General features: G+C 35.1%; 1 protein-coding gene across 2 annotated transcripts; it reads right to left on the bottom strand.

Annotated features, from left to right (window-relative positions):
* Window positions 1-526: 526 nt before the first annotated feature.
* Window positions 527-22,702, bottom strand: mvb12ba (multivesicular body subunit 12Ba). 2 transcript variants are annotated; one of them, XM_052557468.1, is made up of 10 exons: window positions 22,252-22,702; window positions 15,980-16,102; window positions 12,915-13,022; window positions 11,489-11,585; window positions 11,030-11,159; window positions 9,889-10,038; window positions 5,091-5,182; window positions 4,196-4,251; window positions 3,966-4,025; window positions 527-2,997 (listed from the first exon to the last, which is right to left on the bottom strand). In XM_052557468.1, exons 1-10 carry the CDS (start codon window positions 22,297-22,299, stop codon window positions 2,911-2,913), a joined length of 951 nt encoding a protein of 316 aa, XP_052413428.1. In that variant the 5' UTR covers window positions 22,300-22,702; the 3' UTR covers window positions 527-2,910. The 2 variants fall into 2 exon arrangements, with proteins under 2 accessions (XP_052413428.1, XP_052413429.1); XM_052557469.1 differs by having other exon boundaries at window positions 22,465-22,700.
* Between the last annotated feature and the right edge of the window lie 5,018 nt (window positions 22,703-27,720).

Here is a 27,720-nt window from a genome sequence, read left to right as displayed (position 1 = left end):
TTATGGATAAAGTTGTAGAGGACCTGTATTTCAGCTGGAAGCAACAGTTTAAATGTCTCGATGGAATGGTTTCTTACAAACACACAGCTTTTTTTCTTCACACTTTTGGATTATTGTGATGTTTTTATCATCTGACTCTCATTTTGATGGCACCCATTCAAAATAAAGCTTCCATTGTTGAGCAATGTAATGGTAAATTTCTCTAAATTTGCTCTGATGAAGAAAAACTCAACTACATCTTGGATGACCTGATGGAAATTTTTCACCAAATTTCATTTTTGGGCGAACTATTCCTTTAAGGCTCATTGCAAGAAAATTACATTGTTACAAACAGATTTTGGTGGAGCTTTCAGTAAAGCAGCACAGATACGGACACCTGATAGCAAAAATTTTCTTTTCTTTTTCTCTTTTGATAAAAAATGCATGAAGAGTTCACAGATTTTTTGAATAATACAACCAGCATTCAACAATGATAATCACATTTATACAAGAAAAAAAAAAAAAAAATCAAATCAGACAATGCGAATGACAACACAGCAGGTTTATCTAGAGGAAAAAACAACTGGATGATACACATTAAAAGGTTTATAAAATTGCGAAGAGGAGATTATTCACGCAGTGCAGCAACTAAACATGTTTTATTGTATTTGTTCATGTGACCAAACACTCAAATATTCCCAACATAACTTAAAAAAAAAAAAGATATTAGGGAAACATATATTCCTAAACATTTAAATTAGTCTTCATATAAAATCATTAAATAATTAGATGAAAGAGTACAATATTTTAAATTTGAAAAAAAAAAAACACATCTCTGCATGCATTCCTATGGGACTTTCAGTTAAATGAATGAAATGAAAAATCGACATCAACATCAGCGTAACTTCAGATATATATTGTTCAAATATAATGTGGGTTCCTGGATGTATAAACCAGGGATTGGTTTTACAAACAGGTTAGACCTATTCTTGGATTTTAATATTTAATAAAAAAATAAAATAAAATAAAAAACAGCTTGCAAACGAGCCAAAAACTCGACTGATGTCGGAAAAATCAGTTTTGAAAGTCTACTGCCACAGACATGAAGAGAATATCAGATTTGTGGTTAATTTCAGATTTAAAAACAGAATTGAAATATAAATCCAACATAATGAAAGTCATAATAGTGGTTAGAACATGTAACATTAATATAGCTGCTTGAACATTAGACTCCACACCGTAAGAAAACGAAAACCCATCCGAGTGTTTGATTAAAGTCTCACAGTGAAGGTGTCAAAGCATCTGAATGGACTCAGTGTTTCCTAGCTGAACTCTTTCAGCAGAGAAACGCCTCGAAATAATAACACTGTACTTTCACCAATAATCACAAAACTTCACTGTGTCAACTGTATCTGGACTGCATGGTTTACATGACTAATGATAACGTTCTCCTGTATACTGTATTTAGCTCAATCTCACAAAAACTGTCAAGAAATTACCCCGATAATCAAAAGGAGGAGAAATATTTTGCACAAAAAAGTAAAAGCGTTGCACTTTTTTTCTTTTGCATTTTCACATTTAAATTTTCCCCAAATTGCCATTAATAAAAAATTTTAAAATGTCTGGTATCACTTTGAAGCCTTTATAGAAAATGCATTACAAAAGTAGTAATGCAAAGTAATGCATCTTATAATGTACTGTATGATCACAACAATTATCATTATCTGATGAGTACAACAAACAAACCTTCAAACATTATAATGCATTTTAACTTTTAACTTTTAACTACAATTATTTATTAAAAGATATAATGCATTATACAGAAATTATTAATACTTTTAGAATGCACTATGCATAAAGGCTTCAACTAAAGTGTTACCAAGTTAAGTAATGCGATATGGAAAAACTGCACATCATTTAAAATAAATGTTTTACAGAACTTATGATGATTTAAATCAGTGGCATGATTTCTTTTTCATATTACAATAATGAGTATTTGTGCATAAGTTTTAATCTCATTAAAATGTCACATCTTTATGGTCCTAGAAACAGCTTGTTTTAAGCAAAATTGTATTTGTTTATTTCTTCAAATCTTGGGATGAAATATGACTGTGGAAATATTAAAAAGTCTCAAAAAAATACCACCATAAATGTCAGAAGCCACAAATGGACTGGCAGAAACGATATCGAAGTACTTGAGCACCGCTGAACATCATAACATGAGACTGAAAGAACTAAAATCTCATCTGAGTAAAACAAGCAGTGGTGACTGGAGTGTAAGATCAGTTCAGGAGGGACCTTACAAAGACACGATACTAAAACAACGCACTCCTGAATCATCGCTTGTCTATGTACAAGGGTTTGTTCAGAGTCGGAGTGTTTTTGTTCTAATCTCTTTTAACCTAACCTCTTTTTTTTTTTCCAGACAAACACAAAAAGTCCTGTAACAGTGCAGTGAACTGGGCTTCATTTCCAAACATAAGAACAAACTGAAGTCATGCAGTCACTGCCAACTAAATAAAACCGAGCAAGAGAATGAAAAAAAAATAAAATCTATAAGGATGCATATCTGTGCATTCGATGCACCAACACAGACTTCAGGGCTCAAATAAGGGTTTGTTCAAGTGTGACCCTTATAACAGCATCTCAGTCCAGCAGCCAGAATAAATCAGAACACAACTTCAGACACAATACTTGTCGCAAAACAAAAGAAACACGGTAGTGGTTTAGATTTGATCACTGAAGCGATGGAGATCCAAAGCTCTTTAGGTAAAAGCAGCATCAACTTAAGAGAGACTGAACTTGACCACATTAAATATTTGTTAATCAGATATAAATAACTCCATCCGTTGATTAGTGGGTTTCTGTTGTTCTTTCAGAGAGCCGGATGAGTCTCTGCTCTGATCAGGTCTTTCCTCCGGCGCTTGAGCGTCAGGCCTCGGAGCCCAGAGATGTTCTGGTGGGACTGGGCGGCAGTCGAGCCGCGGCGCTGTGCTCCGTCCGGAAACTGTATTCATACTGACACACACACACACACACACACAGAAAGAGTTAAACACCATCTGAGAGAGAGATTGACAGCACACACTGACCTCTAGTGGATCAGTCAAAAACAGCTCACAATTCCACTGATCTGAAGCTGAACTCAACATCATAGAATTTATTCTAAAAAAAATTGTGTTACATACAATTTAGGCAAATATATAAAATATATATTGCAAAATATATAGATTTTTTTTATTCTTCTTTTTTTATATGTCTATAATTTTTATATATTATTTTTAGTTATTTTAGAACTGACCTTTTAACTGTGTAAACATTGCATTGACAACTAGCTTAAAATAAGTTTAAGCTTTTTATATTTTATTTTAGTTAACATTTATTTTAAGTAACAAGTACACTTGTAATAAATTACATGTAATAACACATTTATTGTAATATTAATAGTAATTTTTTTACAAGGTTTTAGTTAACTATAATAAACCCTGATTTTAATATGAAACCCCTTTTAATATCATCATAATCAATAACCATAATTCATTGTGATACACTGCCTCTTTGCCATCAATTTCCAATAAATAGTTATTTTTCAAGTAGTTATTATAACATATTATTGACAATAAATAAGGGTTTGTTCACATCAAAACCACAAACTATAATGCTTACTAGTTTAAAACCTTACACTTATAGTTAACATTCTAGTTATGGTTCTTGGTGTGGACAGGCCTTCAACACTTAATATAATTTTAATATAACATCTGACTGTGGATGAAAGTTAATACAGATTAAACTGATGTGCATATAAGGGATATTTCACATGACTTTATTCAATCAGATTTAGAGTAATCCTTTTTTTTATAAAGCTTAGTGTAAAGCACAAATTCAAAAATCTTTTTTGCATTTACACGGGTCGAACATACCTGATTGGAAACAAAAGCAACAAACAAACTAGAACTTGTCATGGTCGAAACTCAACAGATCCTCACCTCCTTCTCAATCTCTGCAAGCGATTTGATTCTGATGGCCATTAGATCCACCTGCTGCAGCTGAAACACAGAGACGCTGTCAGACTAACACCACCACAAACTCCTCCTCAATGTCCAGATCAGATCGTACGCTAGTTTTGAGTTCCTAAAGTCTACATCTAATAGTATGGTGGTCTACAGAGTGTTTAAGAGTTCATATGAAGCACACGATTGGTTGAAAACAGACTCACATCACTGGAGGCACACGCAAACTTCTCCGAAATCATGAAAGGCACTCCATCCATAGCTGAAAAGTCAAAAAGTCAGTATTAACCAGAGCTCACCAGACATAATATATTTTGCCTAGCACAAAGACGCGAAGCGGAGTGCCTAAAACCCCCTTGGCTGTTATAAAATCACCATGGCTTCAAGGGGCTTATGGCTCTTATAAAACAGTTATTCCATATACATAGTAAGGTTTCACAGATTTAAACAGAGCAAATAAAAGAGTAATGATGTATAAATAAAAACAGTATTCTTCCACTAAACAAAGTAGTTCCTCAGACGCAGTGTGGTTCCAACAAAGTGGTTGCCAAGCAACACACAGATGTAAACAAAGCTAATCATGTTAGCAACATGCTAGTAACTGGCTAATCACGTCAGTAACACGCTAGTCACTTGAAATACTAACAACATCCTAGTTACTTGCTAATAATGCTAGCAACATGCTAGTTACTAGCTAATCATGTTAGCAAACATGCTAGTAACTGGTTTCACCTTGCTAGAAAAATGCTAGCGACATGCTAGTAGCTTGCCAATCATGCTTGTTATATGCTTTTAACATGCTAATCAGGCTAGAAAGATGGTACTAACATGTTAGTTGCTTACTAAATCACACTAGCGACATGCTAGCCACTTGCTAGTCGTGTTAACAACATGCTAGTTACTTGTTAATCATGTTAACAACATGATAATCATGCTAATGTTCAAACTAGGCTAGGCTTTGTCTTGACAAACTTTTTTATCTAGTTCTAGATTGGAGCTCTAAGAACATTCCGTCACTGATCGATGGTTTCATGTACAGTCTTCTCTATTTAAATGTTCATGTGATCTTGAAGGTGTTCAGTTTGGGTCAGGTGTTTGTACCAGAGATGGCATAGAGGTTGGAGTTCTGGTGTTCAAAGTCTGGTCTGGTTGTGCTTTTTCTGAAACATGCCGGCAGGGTCATGGATATGTGCCTGCGAAGAAACACAGAAGAAAAACAATTAGCACTTAACCATATAAATATTCAACGCATCTTCCTTCTCAGACCTCACTATTATCACTGTTGGTTTGTGTTTCATCACAGCTGTTTTTCGGAACAAATGTCATTACCAATCAGTCATCTGACTGACAACCTCAATGAAGACTGAAGGATGTGTCTGATATTTCAGTCTCACAGGCTGCATGAAGAGATCTACATCCTAATAAAACACACTGTTCATCTGAGAATGCTAGAAGCTTTAAATACACTATTTTTCTGAGTTTTTTAAGCTGTATTTTTAGCAGTTGAGCTTTAAATAAAGTCAAAAATAGTTTTGATATTTTTTGTGGCAGTTCTTTAAATCGCTAAAGCAAAGCACGCTGTTTGGTGTGCTGTTAGATAGCTTGCAAAGAAAAAACTCTCAGAATAATGTATTTTGCCATTGTGCACATCTTACGCATCCCGTCACGAGTGTTGTGTTTTATAATGCCATTAATAAAAAAAAAAAAAAAAAAATCTGCTCCATATAGCTGTTTTTTAATGCAAGAACCAGTGTTTTTTGTTTTAGTATTATTTATATATTTTTTAAGTTTTCATTTTGATTTTATTCTGTTATTTTTATTTCAGTTTTTAATTTTAGAAATACAATTTTACTTTAAGGCAATTCTCTCTCTTTTCAGTTTAGTTTTCATCCTATACTAAAATATTTGATCTTATTCAATTAACTAATTAAATTATTATTATTTTTTTTAAATAGAAAAACGTAATAGATTGATTAGTAATACAAAATTGATTTTTACTCTGTAAACAATAAAAACAATTGCCAGAACATATTCTATGCAATTCCCCCAAAGAAACGTATCCGATCAGGATTGGTTCAACCTGAAACCAATCAATAATACAAAGCTTTAATAAACCTCTAGTTCACTGGAATGTAGTACTGTATCATCACAAACTTTAATAATCCTCAGAAACTTTAATTTTTGCGATTACAAATAAGCAACTGCTATGAGCACACACTTAAATACAGCTGTGCTTTCACCACAGATCCACTCACTAACAGGAAAATGCTCTAGGGTTTATGGGAAACAGCCAGCATTAAACGCACTCATAACATGACTGAGAGACCGCACACATGACACATGCTCTACCCGGCTGATGTTTTCAGTATCTACTGTATGTGCTCTGCTGGCAGCTGCAAGGGAAACTCCACACCTCAAGAGGAACAAAACAACTGTATATGAATCGAATTTGGTCGTCTTGGACTGATGATATTCTGCCTTTGTGATTTGGAAAAGATAGCTGTCTGGGATAGTGGGTGTACACAATGTTAAAATGTTTCTGATTCAAAAGTTTATGGTAAGAGTTCTTAATGTTTTTGAAAGAAGTCTCTTCTGCTTTATTTTTGTGATAAACGATACAGTATTACAGTTCTATTGTGAAATATTATTATTGTGGAAACCATGCATTTCTGCAATTTTTAAGGATTCTTTGATAAACAGAATGTAAAAAAAAAAAAACATTTATTGGACACAGAAATATTTTGCAACATAATAAAGTTATTTACTATCATACAGTACAGACCAAAAGTTTGGACACATCTTCTCATTCAAAGAGGTTTCTTTATTTTCATGACTATGTAAATTGTAGAGTCACACTGAAGGCATCGAGGGCTATTTGAGCAAGAAGGAGAGTGATGGGGTGCTGCGCCAGATGACCTGGCCTCCACAGTCACCGGACCTGAACCCAATCCAGATGGTTTAGGGGTGAGCTGGACCGCAGACAGAAGGCAAAAGGGCCAACAAGTGCTAAGCATCTCTCGGGGAACTCCTTCAAGACTGTTGGAAGACCATTTCAGGTGACTACCTCTTGAAGCTCATCAAGAGAAGGCCAAGAGTGTACAAAGCAGTAATCAAAGCAAAAGGTGGCTACTTTGAAGAACCTACAATATGACATATTTTCAGTTGTTTCACATTTTTTTGTTATGTATATAATTCCACGTGTTAATTCATGTGTCCAAACTTTTGGTCTGTACTGTATATACTGTTTTTTTTCCAAGATACGACCCTTGAACTGTTGTACAATGCTGTGAGAAAGAGTCCAGACGTGTTTCAGGGCCAAAGATGAGACGGACACTCCCTCATTGAGATGCAATTCTGCTTATGTGACTTGACTGCAGTTGTATCCTGTTATATATAATAAGATCACAGATGGACAGTATCAAGAGAGGAAACCATCAGAGGGAAACAGCTGGAACTGACACTTCCCATGTGTGTCAGAGAAACGCCTGGGGCGCACAGACAAGCCCTTAAACATCAAGTATGGGAGAAAAGTACACATTTTACACATTAAGTATAGCATGTGAAAAAAAACTCCAGATAGTTTCATTAGTCCAGTTATGTCATGTAACACAGGAAGTTTTTTGCTTAATTTGATTATTTTAATACACTTACATCAAGTGATGTTACAAATGATTCAATAAATGCTGAACATTCTACTCATCATTCTATTCATCAAAGAATGCTGAAATAAAATGCGTCACAGTTTCCACTGAAATATTTATCAGCGAAAACATGGAAGATCAGCATATCAGAATGATTTTTGAAGGATTATGTCACACTGAAACTGTGGAAAATTCAGCTTTGAATCACAATAATAAAATACATTTTCAAACAGAAAACAGCTATTTTGAATTGTAATACTGTTTCACAATAATAGTGTTTTTACTGGATTTTGGTGAGCAGGAGAGCCCAGACTTTTGAATCGTCATGATTATGACAGCACAACCATGATCTTATTAAAACATGACTTGCCGGGATTCAGTTTTATCCCTCAGGATCTGACTGTGTGAGAAGTGTAATTTGCTATGTCATGTTGACTTATGATTCAGCTAGAGAATTGAATATTCTGCCTACAAGTATGACTACAAGCACTGCTGTGAATTACATGGGAATTTCTAACAGACCACAACTCGTTTATTCCAGAATATAAGGAATGCTGTGCTGGACCTGACTGTTAAAGGCTTACTTCACTCAAAAATGAAAATCAGCCCATGTTTTACTCACCCTCAAGGCATTGGTGCATATGGCTTTCTTCTTTCAGACAAATCCAATTGGAGTGTTATTAAAAAATGTTCAACAGTCCAAAAATAGTCAAATAAAGGGCATAATAATGTGTAACATAAAATGTGGCTCACATGGTTCTGGGGGGTAAATAAAAGCCTCATCACGCAATGTTGGAAATATATCAGTTTTTAATCCATGAAGCCGAGCCCATGGATATCATACAAGTATTATGAAAACAAGAGTTATGCCAGCGAACGTCAATTTACTGCAGAAAGTGAAAGTAAAAACAGAATGACGAAGTAATGACATGAGTCGATCTACTTCAACATATGCTAATAACTGTCTAGCTAACTGTTTTAATTTATTCCTTTAATATTTCTCTTGTGGCCCGTACATAAGAGAAAAAAAATGACAAAAAAAACAAAAGCACATTTTTGAAAGTCTGTGCTTGAAATAGGCTAAACGCTTTTTATTCACTGATTTCAATTAGGGCTGTACAAAAAATCGAATGCGATTTTCATGCACATCTCATCAGTAAAGACGCTCCTTTAATTAGAAGTATTATGTGTTCAGGTCAGGGTTGCCAGGTTTTCACAACAAATCCTGCCCTGCTGCTTCTCAAAACTAGTCCAAAACTAATCGCGATTCCAGGAGGTCCCCAAATAAAAAAAAATTGCTTCCCGGGTTAAAATATATAAGTTTTGTTTTTTGGCATGGTTGTCTTGATAAAGTCTACCGACAACTAACACAAAATCGCTTTCAAAATCGACAAAGAATCGCCACTGATTTTAAAATCGATTTTGTGTAGATTGTCAGTGAATTACGGCTCTGTGTAGTAAATGCCAACCAGTGTTGCCAAGTCTGTGGCTGTTTTTCATGTCCGCGGGTCGAAGCGACCCCAATACAATAACGTGACATTTAGCCCCTAAAATGCGAACTTTACCAAGGCAACCATGCCATAAAACTTAAATTTTAATCCTGGAAAGCTATTTTTGGGCTATTTTTGCGTGATTGGGCTAGTTTTGGACTAGTTTTGAGAAGCAACTGGGTAGGATTTGTTGTGAAAACCTGGCAACCCTGATCTGAACGCACATGCTGGAGATATACTTCTAATTACAGGAGCGTCTTTACTGATGAGATGTGGATGAAAATCGCATTCGATTTTTTGTACAGCCCTAATTTCAATTGATGACTGCTGAGTTAATATTTTAATTATAAGCCTATAATTCATTGTATATAGACCAGTTTTAATTGAAGAGTAAATAGGCTAATCTTTTATGATCCTTGCAGCGTGTCCGTTACACGGTAATACTGCGGGGCAAATTAACTGTAATTTTAACTTAATAATAAAAGTAACTTAATAATAACGATAATGATAATAATAATAATAGGCATAATAAAAATCATTTTTATTCTATACATTAATTGAAAATGACAAATCCTCTTAATATTGCCAATAACTGTTGTTTTTAACAATATCTCTGGCTACTGTCGATATAAGATCCTTGTCTTTTGAGCACAGTGGCACTGAGAACATTATATTTGACACACTTTAACCCCTTTTATTTTTCAAATTCTGCAGCTGTTGCAACAAATGCAGTTGACTTTCACTTCCTCAGACATCACAAACACGTACTTGGGCAAGACTGGTGCTGGAGTGGAGTTGTTGGTGACCGTCTGGATGTTATTGGTGTTGTTGGTGGTGGAGTTGTTCTGTACAGGGGAAGAGTCCTGGGCCCGCGGCACCTTTCCCATACGGTACCAGATCCCCATATTGTTCAGCTCTCTGTGAGGAAATACAGAATTAGAACCATTCCACCAAACTAGAACCACACCAACACCCGGAAACACACAAGAGATGCATCCAATTAAAATATAATGAATAAAGACAGCAAGTGCTTTGCAGGTCTCAAAATACAGCTAGAGATTCAGAGATATCACAGGATGAAAAACAATGGGGTCTTAACTGATTTCAGCCACATGACAATATATTATATATAAGATGTTGAATATTGCCCAGGAATGTTTTAAAAGAAAGTAGAAGTAAAACATTTGGATTTTAAATTATTTAAATTTCAAATAATTTAAATAATTATTTTCCTCCCAGAGGAAACAAAATTTACAAAGTTAAATTAAAAATGTTTAATGATAAAAAGTAGATATAAACATGCAAATATAAATATAATAAATATGATATGAATGGTATGAATAATATTTATATTCATATTTACTAAACATTAATATTATTAAAATATTAAATATTTTGAGATCATTCATGACAGAAAAAAAAAATATTGATGGAACTACATAAAAAAAACACATTATATAATTATAATTATAAATAAATGAATAATTACGAGAGAAACCATAATTTAGTTATGGTTAGTTTAGAAATGTTTGTGTGCCAGAAGTAAAATAATTAAAAATAAATAATAATAAAATATAAGAAGTTAAATATAGTACATATGCAATATTTGCATATGCATATGTATAGCAATATTTGTCTACACACACTTTATTTAAATGATTTAAATGCATGCAAAATTTATTTTGAACTTTTTTGTATTCTTTTGAAGATTCACTGACTAAACATAAAACTTTAGGTAACACTGATGTTCCAAAGTTGTTTAATTTTTATCAATAAAAATCATCCCAATTACAACTATTATGTGATGTACTGCCTACACCAGTGCACACCTACAGAATACAATTAATGTTCTCACTGAATATCAACGAAATGTCCTTAAATATCAGAGGCTTTGTGTGACGTAACTGACCCTATGAACGTATACTGTGGCGGCGCCTGTTTAGAGCGTCCTAAGATACGGATGTCACAGATGGCAGCTTCAGTGGAGTCTCTCGGGATGAACTTAATACATAGCCTCCTCTTCCTGAACGCCGGCTCCTCTGGAGAGAGAAAGAGAGGAACGGGACATGGTGAAGAAAGTGAAAGGGAGACGGAGTTTACAATAGAAAGAGAAAAGAGCTGGAGTTAAAAGAGGATCATTTCACACGATCGATTAATTATTCAGCACAAGATAGAAACTGAATCCACAGAAAATACGTTAGTGGGAAACAAACTGCTTTTAATTCCAGTCTAGAGTGTCACTGGTTTATTTAAACTATAACAATGCATAGGAAAAAAAAAAACAGAATAAATATGGTTTTATGGATGCAGCTGCAGTGTTTAGGCTGAAATAGCTGAAGACTGCAGCTGTAAATGAAGCGGCGCTTACGTGTGTCCACAGTTTCCTGAATGGGAATGAATCCCACAGGCAGCGTGTCCTTGATGTCGATGAGCTTCATGTCTACCAGCACATTTCCTAAATGACTCTGTGGAGAGATACAGGAAGCACATATAGAGGAATGTGAGCAGAAAGCATCTCTACTGGTGCCCTTGTTTGCATGCTTTAGGAATTAACATTATAACTATACGCGTTATAATAAAAACAAAGTCAATCGTGGTTTCTTGCACCAAAAATTTAGATTTTGCACAACCAATTTCCATCCTCTGTCTAACTCTTGCAATAAAACGGGCTGTTGGTTACTTTCAAAACAGAATAGTTTACACCCAGGAAGAATTGCATAAACTATTTTGCTGTTTAACACTGGAAAGCAGCTTTGGCACAATCTGTATAGTTTAAAGGAGACTATACTGTCTTATATCAGTGCAGTTCAATAAAATAAGTGGCACTAAGTAAGTGTTGATGTGTAAACACTGATAGTCATACGTTCATTATGGATGCATCACAATGCATCGATTTAACAAAACTAACTGAATCCATTGTCTCTTTATTAAGTATAATTTCTTATTTATTTATTTTGAGTTTGTATTGAATTACATTATTCCACAGCTTTATACTTGCCATGTAACATTATTCACGGCAGGATGTCCTTTGTTTTTTCCCCAAAGGATTTTTTGTTGTTGTCGTTTTGTTTTTTTGGTCAAATTGCTCTGTTGTATGACTTCATCAAGACACAACAGCTATTTAACCAATAAATATTTAAGCACCATAAACATTGTTTTAAAGTTCTTTCCGCTTGAGGTTTGTCCTAGAAAGAAGAACGAGACAAAACACCACAGGGACGGCACAAGCGGAAACAGCTTTGTTTTCATGAACAAAAAAACCTTGTATTTAAAAAACTAATAGACGAGATCCTGTGACACATTACAGAGAGCTCCTCAACCCCAGCAACACATTACATTAACTATATACATTATAACGCACACATCTTTTAAACATCCATCCATTTTTTAGCCTCCAACTGAAGTAACTTTGTTTTTAACAGTGCGCAGCGGCACTGAGAACATTTAATTTCACACACTTTAAGCCAAATGTAATCGGATTAGTCCACTAATCTAATCGTTCGGTTTGTAATGTGTACCGAACCGAAAGCCTTGTACCGAACAGTTCAATACGAATACGTGTATCGTTAAACCCCTACTAGTGAGGAAAAAGAACAGGTTGAATGTTGAACACTTTCATTACCAAATAACTAGAAACTATGATAATAGTTGCGACCAATTTAAATTGCGACTAAATAACGTGCTTGCGCGACCAACTGAAAAAGTAGAAGAATGAGTCTAGAGCCCTGAAAATGTAACCATATTTCAAAGAAACCTTCTCAATTCTCTGATAAAGAGCTGAAGAGATGACTCACATTCTCTTTGGAGAAAGTCCTGGTGAAGCACAGATAGCGGGTCACCTTGGATTTGAACAGGCCATCTTTCCACAAGTCTGCATCAATCCCATCTGTGGTTTGTGCAACCTAAAAGGAAGGAGAAGATTTGATTTACTTAAGCATTATTAAAGCAATATTTTCCACAATTTACTGAAGGTCACTTGTTTGATTCTTTCGGTTTATCTGAGTAAAGAACGGCTTAAAGAATTAATAAAATAAATAATAATTCATGCAGTATGGCAGCCAATACATCACAAAACTTTCGTTCACATTAATAATCATTAGAAAACAGACCTGATTTAGTTTAAAAAAATAATAATTAGGGATTCTAAAGTAGGCTGGTCATTTATGTACTTTAATTAGATTCTCAAGGGCTTCTGGGAAATTCCTACCCTCAACAGATCAAGCTCTCAGAATGGCTATTAAAACTTTTTGGAGAAAGTTATGTCTCTAAAATCTGGTTAGCGCTAGCTGGACAGTGCAGTTCTCAGTCTGATGTCCATCTCAACAGCAGTCAACGCATGATTGCCCAATTAACAGCTTGAGCTGCCCACACAAGCAGCCGCCCATCAGTTGTGCCATGAAACGGGCTTCCCACGAGCTGCTCGACAAACACCACAAACACTGAGCTGCTTTACAGTGTTAAACAAGAAAATTATGTTTCAATAATGCAAACAAAATTCAATTCTGCTGTAAGGCAGCTCTAAAAAGTTCATTGTTACCGGTAATTCAGTGATGTCCTCATTCAGCTCAGTTCAGTTCTCTTCCAACAGTGTCTGTGCAATCAAGTTTAAATATTCCCAAATATTAACTAAGCCAGCCAAAAGGTGACAGTGGCAAAGAACCCAAACTCCATCAGTGAAAACAATTGAGAAGAAAAATGTATTTTTTCCACCCTTGGGACTAATTTCATGGAGTTTATTCATTGTATATAGATCCCATTCTGTTTGGCATTTGTTTATAACATAGGAACAAATTCTGAAATGCTCAGTATCAGCGGATATCTCTGTAGATATAACCAGAAGTTACTAACCATGCAGATAGTTCCAAGACACAGCAATAATAAAACATGTATTATTATTATTATTATACTTTAATAATACTTATAATAGTTCTAGGTCTTAAGATTGTCCAATTCTTTTACATTTTGCTAATTAATGGTGTTTTCAAAAGCAAGTATAATAATAATAATAATAATAATAAAAAAATTGGCTTTAAATGCACTATTAATAGACTAAATTAATGATGCACAGGCCTAGAACCCTCAGATCATTTATAACGTGACCCTGGAGCACAAAACCAGTCTTAAGTCTATGGGTCAAAATTATAGATTTCTCTTTTATGCCAAAAATCATTACGATATTAAGTAAAGATCATGTTCCATGAAGATATTTTGTAAATTTCCTACCATAAATATATCAAAACTTAAAATAATGCTAAGAATTCTCAGTATTTTCTCAGTATTTATTTATTTATTTATTTTTTGGTCCAGGGTCACATATTTGTAACAACATATCATTTAATCTGGTGTTTACTGAAACAATTTTTGTTTTGATAACTGAAACAAATCTTTTAAGGCATTTCACTGTAAACAGACAAACCCACTTTAATCAATTAAAAGTCAAATTGGAAGGATATTTGAGTGAGGAGTCAAAGTCAGTGAAGAGCTCAGACTTTAGGGGTTCTCCAAGGGTCAAACCTCGGACTTCTGTAGTTTGATACTGAACAGACAGAAAGAAGCTCACTGTTAGTGTTGGAAACAACAGATTATGATCTATCTCTGATGCTTTGTGTGAGGACTACAGTGTTTCTGCGATTTGAGAAGAAGTTTGGGGGTGGAATGGTTGCTATATCATCTATAGTATCTTTCACACACTCTTACTATCCACACAGGAAGCATTGTTAAGCTCTGCACTGGAGTGACGACAATGACTGGGACGGCCAAAGGAAACACAACAACCCCACTGCCTCTTTTTCTGCCAAAGTACATCCAGATCATGTGTGCGTTCCTAACGAAAAACATGCAAATGCAATGGTGCAAAAATGCTTTAATGGCACAAAACATCAACAGCTGAGCCTGTGATCAGAAGTGTATTTTCTAAGGTGTGAAGTGACATTCATGTCGGGCTATTAATGAGGTTCATCGTTAATCACGAAAATATGCTGCAGTGGCATTTTCCCAAAAGGTTTTGGGAAAACAGTCTCAGGGAGATCTAACAAAACAAACCAGATGTTCCAATAGAGCACAACACTGATACTACACAAACTCGTTCTTAAAGACGTCTCCTTCGTCCCCTTGACATTCCTGGTGGTATGATTACGTAGATCTCGCCTGCAGAGCTGTGTGCATTTAAAAGTCAGGTGCTGGGAAAACAAGCGCCCCACACACAGATCGAGTTTCTCCTGTGAACGCCTTTGAAATGAGGCCACCGTGATCGAGGTTTTCTGCAACTGAGCTCAACATGGTTTGTGAACAGATCTACTCTTTGGTTGATACCAACTCTAAAACCCTACTGGAATACATCCAACATCGTTCTTGTATTACAGTTCAACAATTCCACAAGGTCTGCCATGTAACAGCAACCAAATAAGCCTGTTTTACCCATCAGCGCAGACCAAGAGCCTCATGAGACTGAAATATGACAGACATATTAGCTGTTTTGTACATTGCTGGAATGACTGTTTGAAAACATATGGAGTCAGCATTTAAGGGTGCTCATACACTAATACTCTACACATTGGGTTATTTTGCTGGTATGAAATCTGTGTATAAAGATTGAGAATGTCAGTAAGATTTTTTGGTCAAAAATACAGTACAATGGTGAAATAACATTACAAGTTTATACAAGCTTATTACAAGTTAATAAGTTTTTAAACACTGCATAGCTTCTCATGTAGAAACAGCATACTAGGAACTAACCCAAACCCCAAAGGAACTAGAAAAGAACTTCCTAACAGATGTCGTTTCTTGACAAATGCTTTGGAGGAACAAAGAGTTTTACTTTCTGCGTTATCTGTATGGGTGTACTGTATCGGACACTCACCACATCATAGCCGGTGGGAGCTCGGTTTCTCGAGGCCACAACCCCTACGCCAGTGATCGGGTCCATGGGCATCTCTGGCAGGGCGTCTGAAAGGTCCCGCACCTCAGGCATCATGGAGGAATTCTGAGGAGGCAGGAGCATTAAAACATTCACACGCTAGAAAACAAACCACTTGACAGAACATGTCGGATCCGTGTTTGTTTTGTCTACAAAAGCAGATGAATTTATTCTTTGTTAGACTCCGCCTCCCTTGGTTACTGTTGACAACTAAAAACATCCCATAGGCATGAGCTGGGGATTTCCATTTTTCAGTAAAATGGACTCAAAGTGCCATTTTTATCTTTCATTATAAACTATACCTGCAATGTGATGAATTGCGGAGACTGAAAAAGAAACAGGTCTCACTTTACTATTTAACATTATGACATACTTGTGAACCCTTTAGTCGCTACTGACATGCAATCAATACAAAAAAATTAAGCTGTTATTATTAAATTAACTTTACATTGGAATAAATACAGGTGTTTTCACTGATGTTTGTTTGAGACAAACCACAGCATGAACCACAGTTTTGAACTAAACAAATATAAGCTATAATGTTTGTTATGTAAAATTATTTGGTTTTTCATATATTATTTTCAGACATGAGCAGACCTGTACTCACGCAATTAACGTTACGCATTTAACGAACATGCACTTTTTCTGAATTCAATGCAAATAGTCATCAGCAGCCATTAGTTTGGTAAAATTGAGCATCAGAATGGACATATTTGTTATTAAGAGAGAAAAACGAAATGTGGAAAATGCCAGCGAAGGAAAAATTTTTGGGAATCTTCCAGGGATTTTTGAAAAGTTCACGGAATTTTCCACCCCTCTGCAAACTTATTCAATTCAAAAGTCCTTTCTATATTTGGATAAACAGAAGCTAAATTTGTGAATGCACATTTTATGCAATGGCGCGTCAAGTTACGCTTACGTGCGCATCTTACAGACTGCAACTTCATTATGAAGTTCATGTATTTACCCCTTTCGAGACAAATTTCACAAAATTGGTCAACTCCCGACATGGTTAGTGGAATTATTTATTTATTCCAATAAATGTGATTGATTAGATATCACAATATTTAGGCTATAATATTATAAATCTAAGTTTGTATTGGTGCCGTAATATGTAAATTATATATGAGCGGCCTGTGAGACCACAGTGTGGCCCAGTGGAAAAAAAAAGTTGAGAACCACTGATTTAAAGATTTGGAAATGGAAAAGAATAATAATAATAATAATAATGATAATAATAATAATAATAATAATAATAATAATAATAATAATAATAATACAACTGATTTGAATCATTATAAGCAACATTTGCAACAGCACATTACCACATTTTCCCATAAAAATACACAGATCATCTATATACTTAAAAGCACAACTACTTTCCATGATTTAATTATTAATTTCAATTTCGGGCTTCAACCACATTGATAGCCCTTTGATAGGTTTGATAGAGCATAAAATGATGCCAAACACAGTCTATATTGTTTGTAAGCAATACAAAGGTAGATGAAACATCAAAAAAGGTACAAAAGCTGTGATTTTTCAAAAGGTACTTATATGTACTTTTTATGTGCTAATGAGTACCTTCAAATTAACAATATACATCTTTTAGGGGTAAAAAATGTGCCAAAGATACTATCCCAGTGACAGCTTTTGTATCTTTTTTCTGAGAATGCACTTACTGTAAAATTCACATTTGCACAAGCCGATACTCAGATACATCTCAGTGCGACAGCATAGAGCAGAATAAAACATGACGGCACCACCAAAACAACAAGACATACTGACAAATGAAACCAAGCCACTGTGTACAAGACATGTTTGAACAGAGAACAAAGTTCTGGAGAAAAGAAAAAGAGTCTAGTGGGAAAAGCACACGAGGGTGGGGATGAAACACTGAGCCAGTCGAGCAGGACATGTTATAGCCTTTCCTTATCAACTACTCTTCAAATCTAACACATTGACTACATCAAGTGAAGAAAATCCTAATTCAAGACCATTACAGTTAGCTAGATTCTGATAAGGAAGTCTGTTTGTTCTCTTTAAGATAAGAGAACACAATTCCAGACTTGTCTGAAAGCACATAATGAACAAGAACTTGCACGTTCCTCTAACGTGTAAACGGGGAACTTGCATGTCTACCACAGAACAACAGATTAAACAAGAGCTGAAGAAAAACTGTGTGTGTGAAGAACACGAGAGACACATTCTGGAGGCGTTCTGGTAACGTCTTCATCGTGCTGCGTTTGTTTTCAACAGGAGACACTTCACAAATCAACTGATTTGGAGTCAGGGTTTGTTTGAGCATCTGAGGAGATGTGTAGTTGAATACAAATGAAACACAGCCTTTGGATGGAGCTAAGCGCTTTGGAGGTGCCTTGGCAACCGGGCCTGCCCTCCGCGATCTCCCACAAGCCACAAAGAAGCTGTGACAAATCACTGGTGTGCATGGAAGCAGCTTGCAGCAGAGCAAACAGCAGACAGCGGTGAAGAAAGAGAGCGAGAGTGTTAAAAAGAAGTGTGACATGATGATCCCTGGAGTCAACAGTGAGAAAACCAAACAGGAATAGACTGCATTCACGAACAGGGAAGGAATGCAGTTCTTACAAAAAAAGGAAACTGTATAATGAGCTTCTGAATAAAAACTTCCATCCAAAATGACTGATAACACTGAGATTTCATAGACCCCTTTTTGACTTATAACGTGCCCAACCTGGTCTGCTTTAACCTTCTTCAAACCAGTGAAGACCTGGATAATGGAGAGATGGAATGTACGATACGATGTAGTGTGATAATGGTTGACAGGTTGGGAAGATTAAGTAAACCAGTGAGAATAAAATGTACCAATTTAAGTAAAAGGCTCTGGTTGGCAGATTTAAACTCTTGAAATCTGGCAACCGCAACTATGAGCTTGTGGAGGCTTGTTACTTAATGCAGCACAACATTAAAATGATTTTATTCAATCGAGCCACATCATTATTTCAAACTTATGTTAGCAGAAATGTGGTCTGGATTTGAAAGAAGTTTGCAGAATCCATCAGCCAAGGAGACAGGTAAATGGTGGAATGCTTCCAACATCCATTTATTATTATTGAGCCAGTCATTCATTCATAACTCATTGATATTCTGATATATGGAGCCTCTCTTTATGATGCATATGATTTATATGGCCAGAATTGCTAGTCAGCAGCACAGTGTTTGGGATGCTGTGCTGGTCTACTGGTGTGCACATCAGCCCTCCATTAGTTTAATCAGCAAGGCATCCTAGGACAACCAGAATCAGTAGATCGAGCGCGCTGATTTTACTGGTCCACCAGCACTGTCACTTATTACTGACTAGATTAAACCAAGATTATATAAAAGTTCTACAATGCAAATGTAAATATCTAAATGTGCATGCACACAAATAATACATTTATAATCAGACTGATGGCTCAATTTGGATCAGAAATCTGTCTAAACAACTCAACCATCTGTGAAGTTCATGCAATCAGATTGAACCCAGCCTTACTGCAAATACCTAAATTGGTCTAATTACGCCTGATCCAAATGAAATTTAGATTGGATTGAAAGGAATGGTGTAGACCTCAAATAATCAAATCAACAGGAAAAAATTAATTATGTAAATGCTTGAGTCCAACTATATCTCAGTCAGATCTTGTGTACATGAGCAAAGTTGAGATGCGTTTACATACGTTTGATGTCTTACAAATGTGCTTCACAAACTGGACAATGGAGGTGACTGAACGTGCTAAAAAAGCTCCTTTGACATAAAAGCCAGCTTTGTTTTTAGATATGCAATCAAGGCAAGATTGACAATTATACTTGCACTATATATACATGCATTTTGTTTAAAATGCGTGCAATGCACATATGTAAAAGAACATATGAATCGCACTGCAATATTTAGGGAGTAGGATAGAGTTTGATTTGTTCCAGTTGATGAAAACCAGTGCAAGTATCATACTTAATGCATAATTTAATTGGACTGGAAAGTTTAGAGTACATATGAACAGTCCATTTGGAATCTGCAGTCAGCTTGAACTTGTTCAGACAGACAAAAATGTAAACATATGAGATGAAGCCAAGACATATGCTTGAATAGACACAGCCCTATTAAACATTCAAATGCTGGGAAGTATTAGCAATTTTTCCTATCCCCACCCCAAAAATCATAAGAAAATGACAGGTTAAATGGAAAGACCTATTGGATAAATCACAATGATGCTAAATTCATGCAGCTGTAAACTGGCATTTCAGCCGGCTACATGCAAACAGTAAATATACACCAAAGCAAATTATCAAAGAACAGATGCAACCTTCCTGGTAACATGAGCAGGACAGGCTCTGAGATGCCCTCCGCACATTAGGGGCAGATCTGCTTTCATATCGCTCATCTGCCAGGAGGACAGAGCAGCCTCAGATGGCACAGACGCTAGCTCTGTAACACACTGTCTGGAAGATCTTTCAGGACACAACAATAAGGATGGCCCGGAGCCAGTGTGAGAGACGTTTGGGCCAGTTTACATAAGCTTCACTCAGACAATCAGAGCACTGCTGCATTTATGCTGTCAATTCAGTCTGCAGATGTGCATATTTAGGGCAAAACACTGAATTGAATCCAGGCACAAAAACTGAATTTACTCTATAATGCAGAAAGCCATGGAATTTTGGTATTTTGGATGAATAGATAAAAAGAAGTGATGTACAATTAATCAAAGCGATATTGACTACTGTCTATGAATCTTAAACTGTAAAAATACTATTTAGATAAGAAATCTGCATGTCTCTGTGGGAATGAATGGCATATTTCTTCTTAAATCACAGTTCTGGCACTATATTTTACAACTATTTTTGGCTCTTTCACGAACTACTTTTGTTACCTTTTGGTATGTCACTTTGGATAGAATCATCTGCTAAACGTAAATGTTGAAAATATGTTGTATGCAACAGGACCAGAGAAAATATTTACAGGGCAAGTAAAAAGCTGATCTACTCTCCCAACTGAACCAGAAGGAAAACATGCCTTGCATATGTTAGTTTCATTGCTTGTTCAAGTTTCCTCCACCTCTCTAAGAAAACATGTTTGTTTGCACAGGTGGCTGAAGCAAACACAGACATGGAAAACGACTCAAATGCACTAACATTGGTTTTAAAATTACGAAAACAACTATAAGATATTTCCATTTCTGAAACAAAATCAAAACAGCTCGGGTGCTACTCAAAATGAAATAAGTCAACAACAGTGGCACAAATTTGGAATAAATCCAGGCCATAAAAATATATAAAGAAATAAATATACACATCCATCCACAATTGTCATCAAACACGGAGAATCTCTTGGCCCCAATACGGCTCCAAATATCTCCCAAACAACAGCAGCATTCAGACTCTTGCTGGCCGTTATAATGTGCCATTTATTCGAACTAACGTTGGAGTATTTGATAACAGAATGAAACAGTTTCAAGTCTTGTCTTATCAAATTCATTAGGCACTTTAGGGTTAATTTGATCTGAAAATCCAATTTCAATGTTTTCAAGGAGACAAATCATAAGACAGCATATTTATTATGGAATTACCTCTGTTTCCACACCACACTCACTTGCTTTTAGTGATTTGAATGAATTGAGCAGAAGCTGCATAATAGCTATTTAAAACATCTGAATCATGCACACAGAAATATGATAATAAATGTCATAAATGTTGTTAATTAACATAGATTAGATATTGTCCATGTAAAGAAACAATGTTCTCTATAAAAATATATATGCATCAAAAGAATTATACTGTTATACTCCATAATCTTAAAATATCTCCGCTTTTGTTTAAATTATGCGAGATACAAATCAAACAAGTAACGTTAACGTTAATATTTCATATAGCAATTATTTACAGTAACATTAACTACCTAACATTTATTAATCTGCTGAACAATACACAACTCTTTAAACATTTAACCATTTGACGTTTTTGTTATATCTTGAGTCAATGAGATCAATAAATAATATTCGCATTATAGTGCGTTTTATCATTTGGCTGAAGCCCAATTTTAGCCATTAGCATTTTCTGGCAGGTTGCTAGGAGACTCCATAGAGATTCTATACTAGTTAGCATAGACGAGCTAACAAGCTAACCCAAGTCTCCTCAATATTCCTTCTTCTTTTCGAAATTTGTGTAAAAAACATCTCAACCAATAAACGCTACATTGACTTAACTGTAAAATGCACAGCGTCCTTCCTTTTCGGACAAAAGCAGCTTTTCATGACCCGCGGAACACAGCGGTAGCAGCAGGCCGCAGAAGCCTCGACAGCGCGTCAGAGCACAGCGGGGCGGAGCGGGAGGGAATGCGGCGGGAAGAGCGCGAAAGCTCGGCAGGCGAAAGCAGCAGCTAAGCTAACAGCGCTAATGCTAATCGACGTCTCTCTTACCCAAACAAATACACTTCACACAGATAGACTGACAGACGCTGCGGTTAGAAAAGATATACACCACTAGATCCTCTTCTGTCTGTATTTGCAGCTCAAGACTGGACTGTTGACATTCCCGTTGATTAGTTAATCCATTTTAAAGGACGCATTTCTCCTTAATTTGCCAGAGTAGTTTAGGGGTCCTCAGCAGCTGCCATTTCTAACCAGACACTGAAACTGAGAAGGGAAAGAGGTAGAGGGGTCTCTCTCTCTCTCTCTCTCTCTCTCTCTCTCTCTCTCTCTCTCTCTCTCTCTGTGTGTGTGTGTGTTTTCTCTGTGGTAACTGTCATTTCCATTCAGTATGAAACAAATTCCTCATATGTGTAAACATACCTGGCAATAAAGCTCATTCTGATTCTTATTCTATCAGTTTTGTATTATGAATAAAAGCCCAATACTATTGCAAAACTGCCCAGATTAGATTAAATCTGCAGTAGGCCTGTTCGAGACTTATAAGGTAAGATATAAGTAATTTATTTAAAAAAATTATTAATTAAAAAAATAATTTATAAATTTGGCATGGTGTGTAAAAAAAAAAAAAAAAAAAAATTCTCTTTTTTTTTTGTTGTTGTTGTTGAGAAAAGCAGTGTAAAATATACAAATTAATACATAATAAAATTAAAATGAACAAATAAAGAAAACTGAAGTGACTAAAATACATAAATAATACATGTAAACAAACAAATAAACATGCATAAATAAATAATACTTCTAACAGTTTCATAGCAAGATTTTACATTATTTTCATACAATATCAATTGATGCATGACATTTTGATAAATATTTTTATATTTTATATACATACAAATGTGTATCAGTCTCTTGTGCCACTGAATATGTTATTTTAATATGAGCAAAGGCCCATATTCTCACTCTGAATAATAACATCATAAATCTCAGATCTTGAGTATTAAAGCTTTCAGATAATGATACAAGCACCCCCTGATTACACAGTGTAAAACCCTGATGCATTTGAGTGTGAAAGTGAGGGATTGTGATTGTGTGTCTCAGATACAATCTCATTGACAGAGAGTGTTTTTCCCACAGAGGACAAACAGTGAAAGCTCTTGATGCCCCAGATCTCATTGACCTAATGAGATTTGTGTAGTGAAGCCCACAGTTCATTCTTGAGAAGGATTACCAGGTAAACAGAGCCCGAAGCTTTACTAGCAGTATCTGTGATTGTGAATCTCTGCACCATTTAATTTTTTTCATTGCATACTGGAGTTTTATCAATATTAATATTTGAGGAGTTGTGTAATTTGCATGCATGCACGGCCTAATTCGTCATCTTAAATTTGCTGTGAAAGCTTAGAACACATCAGCCCCTGTTGGATATTTGTTAGCTGAATACATGAATGCCTTGTCAGCACTGACCACTGATCTACAAGCCTTGTGAACCAGTGCCATCTGGAGTGCCTTGCAGACATGATAATCTCACTTTAATTACATTAGCAGTGCCATCAGAGAGTGAGAGTGGAGGGCTCCCCCAAATTATGAAGCAGATGTGTAGTGAGTGTGTGTGCTGATGCATGATGTTAGATAAATCAAGAAATCAAAGTTCTACATTCAGATGATCAGCAGAGTTTCTGTAAATTAGGCATTCGTTAGGCTGGACATCTATGGTATTAAACTTGTATGTATGTATGTATGTATTTTTATTTTATTTATTATTTTTTATTAAAATTTTATTGCAAATTAAATTGCAAATGAGATTTCAGAGCTTTGGAGGCGAGTAAAGATTTATGTAAATGTCCAGTGGTATTACAGTATTATATAATAGTTTTATTGAATATTTAGAAATGTTATATTTATTTTTGTATTTTTCCATTTTAATTTAAATTTGAGTTAATTATTTTTTTGATACTCTTGTTGTTTTCTTTTATAACATTTTAATTTAAATGTTACTCTATATTTTCATTTTATTTTAGTTTAAAATTAATTTATTTTGTTACACGTGTCATTTTAGTTTAGCTTTCATTTTTTTATGAGATTTATGGTATAATTTAAATGTAAATTATTTCTACATTTTTATTTTAGTTCATTTTCTTAGTTTAATTTTTGTTTTTATTATTCTATTTAGCATGATTTTATTTCAGTTTCCTATATATATATATATATATATATATATATATATATATATATATATATATATATATATATATATATATAATGAATACTGTAGAACTCTCAGTGTACATATATATAAAAAAGAGATGCTAGTTGAACAGAAACAAATAAAATTGCATATGAGTTTTAAAGAACACAACTTTTAACCTCAGAGATTTTACATCATTTCTAGTTTTCAGATTTTTTTTGCTACTCATATAGATATGAAAGGATTGAAATAAAGACGGTTTAAACTTAGATTGACCTTAGATCTCATCCTTTGGTGAAAGTGTGCTCAGATCCTGATCTCATCCGTCTTTGGCTCTTGTTATTGTGCAGTTTGACCACAGGAGGGAGGCATTGGCACAGCTACTCTCTTATTAAACAGCTGAATCAACTTCTCATGTGTCTGTGAACAGAGCTGAGTGTGTCAGACAAGAGAAACTAAAACCAAAATAATGACAGCCTGTATGCTATCCATAACTTATCTACTGAATCATTCAGCATCATTCCTCCAGTCTTCAGTGTCACATGATCTTCAGAAATCATTCTAATGTGCTGATTTGATGTTCAAGATACATTTCTGATTATTATCAATGTTGAAAACAGTTGTGCTGCTTCATATTCTGGAATCTGTGATACATTTGAATTTTCAGGATTCTTTGTTTTGATTTGAAATTGAAATCTTCTGTGCAATTTAAAAATCTTTACTCTCACTTTTGTCCTATTTAATGCATCTTTGCTAAAAGTATTGGATTCCTCATAAAATATCACTCAGACTCCAAACTTTGAGCAGCAGTGTTCCTCTCCCGCTGTACACTGGGTTTCTTCTGTGAGATTGGCAGAGAGTGTGTGGTGTGTGTGTGTGTGTGTGTATATAGTGTTTTCTCTGTCCAGTTGGTGTGTAGGTTGTGTAGGTGCACTTGTTGTTTTCTTATTTGTTTATCTGACACATACAGGACTGATAGGGTTTCCAGCAGCCTATTTTTTTTTTATTTATGCTTGTTTTAAAAGTAATAATTTGTACATTTTATTTATATACTTCCATGTAGAATAAAGCATTCGAGTCATATGGACTACTTTAATGTTGCTTTTTGACAGATGTGGGAAAGAACTATGTGAAGGTTCCTCCGAACAAATGACAACAAACAAGTCTGGAGCAATGCGATGGGTGAGTAAATGATGAACTAGAATGAACTAGTGATATAGCAAGGCTAAATAAGTCACGTGCAGTGACCATGTGATCATAAACAAGGTTTTGTCCTTTAACTAAATGCCAGTTAGTTTGACGCTGCTGTGTCTGTATCTTGCATGTATCGTGGTTTCTCTCACTCTGTTATGGGGTTATCAATCAAACTTCCAGTGTCTGGCTCGGAGAGGTCAGAGGTCATTTCAGCACATTGCCAATGTCGGCTGAACTCTGATTTGGCTTCTTTTTTTTTGTTGTGAATGACAGTAAAGCTTTGTCTTACTGTCCACTCTCTACAGAAGCAATATTCTCCCTCAGCTGGCCAAACTGGCACATTCTTCCACTTATGGCATATTGTTAAGATACATAAAGAGAAAATTAGAAGAAAATAATTGGTAATATTTGTGTTTGAATATATTTTAGTTTATAAGAATGTATTTTCCAGCAGAATTATACTGAAATATATTAAAACACATATAACACACACAAACATGACAACATATGGCTTTACTGTAATGTATTATCAACGATATTATGTTGTATTTGTTAAACCTGCAAACCATCCCAGTATAATATACATATTAATGGTAGATACACTCTTACCGTATGCAACAATTAAGCAGTGCTCTGTCTCCGAGGCTGATCTGTTTTTTTGCTGTGGGCTGAGAGAGTATTGTACAGCTTCATTCACCCACATTTGACTTTTTCATGCAAGCATTATTGAAAAGGTCAGCAAATTACTTATGACAAGTAATGCTAGTGCTCTATCTGAAGCACTATACATACAGTTCTCTCTTTCTTTATAAGGTCTTTACACAGAAAGAGAGACAGACAGGGAGAGAAGTCTAGCCGGTTGTGAAGAAAGGATCCATTGAGCTCATCGCTCAATATTCAGCATGCACAAATATACACTTTTATGTTGTTTAATGTGTATATATTGATATGTAAACAGTATTTGCATGGAACGGATGTTTTATACACAAATATTAGGATTTGTCATTGCATTATGCACCAGCTCTGCATGTCCCACCACCATTTAAATGTGACTATTAGTCACGGAGTGATAAAATCTGACATCACACTTTCAATTGTGAGTGCTATTTCAACAACCTGCACCTGAGACTGAGCACGAGGAGCCATCAACCAGACAAAATGACAGTCCAAACTGAAAATAAATGATGATCTGTGAGGAACGGCAGGGTTGGGTTATGGCTGTCAAACCAAATACTGCCTCAGACTTCACTGGCACTAGAGCGCAGCAGGTACATTTTCATTCTTCCATAAAAATATTGATAAAGATATTCATCTTTACATACATACATACATGGGTCTAAGATGTTAAGATGTCCACATCAAAAGAAATTTACAAAAGCGATTTTATGTTCATAGAAAGCACATCAAATGCATGTAAAGTAAAGTGTCTATATTTAACGTTTCAAATGAGTTTTTGAAGAATAAAATGTCTATCTGAAATAATGTTCCAATGTCATTCAGTGTAACACATATAGTTATGTAAAAATTCTAATTCTAACCTGTACATATTAAAATTTATAAAAGAATAAGTGCACAGATTAAATTTTATTGGGTTTTAAAATAGTAAAAATTTTTACTGACAAATGTGCAAAACCTGGGATGGTGGCAAATTGAAAACATTTCGGGTGAAAGTAATTAGTTTTTTATTATGCCATGAATTAATTTTTGTTGTAAATATGTCTGATTGTGATGCACTGAAAGACATTTTAGTGGGTGTCTTCTGCAAATCAGGGGAAAATGTATGATACTTATTTTTTGCTCAGATAAACAAAGGCAAAAATACAATGACATTAAACAGAAAACTTTTTAATTAATTTATTTATTTTGAAAAACAACAATTTAAAGCAGTATTGTTTTTATGCTTAAACCCCTTTTCTCATCTTTGA

This window comes from Carassius gibelio, chromosome B5 (genome assembly GCF_023724105.1).
Source record: "Carassius gibelio isolate Cgi1373 ecotype wild population from Czech Republic chromosome B5, carGib1.2-hapl.c, whole genome shotgun sequence".
Taxonomy (NCBI): Eukaryota; Metazoa; Chordata; class Actinopteri; order Cypriniformes; family Cyprinidae; genus Carassius; species Carassius gibelio.
Note: the sequence above shows the minus strand (reverse complement) of the source record. Positions and strands in the feature narration are given on the sequence as shown.

What these genes read in the sequence shown, in the direction of transcription:
- mvb12ba (XM_052557468.1), bottom strand. Translation starts at nt 22,299, where the DNA reads ATGAAAAGCTGCTTTTGTCCGAAAAGGAAGGACGCTGTGCATTTTACA. An exon ending in CTCCCACCGGCTATGATGTG is followed by an intron (nt 13,023 to 15,979) that starts GTGAGTGTCCGA and finishes CCTTCCTTTTAG; the next exon opens with GTTGCACAAACCACAGATGG. An exon ending in CAACCTCTATGCCATCTCTG is followed by an intron (nt 4,252 to 5,090) that starts GTACAAACACCT and finishes TTGACTTTTCAG; the next exon opens with CTATGGATGGAGTGCCTTTC.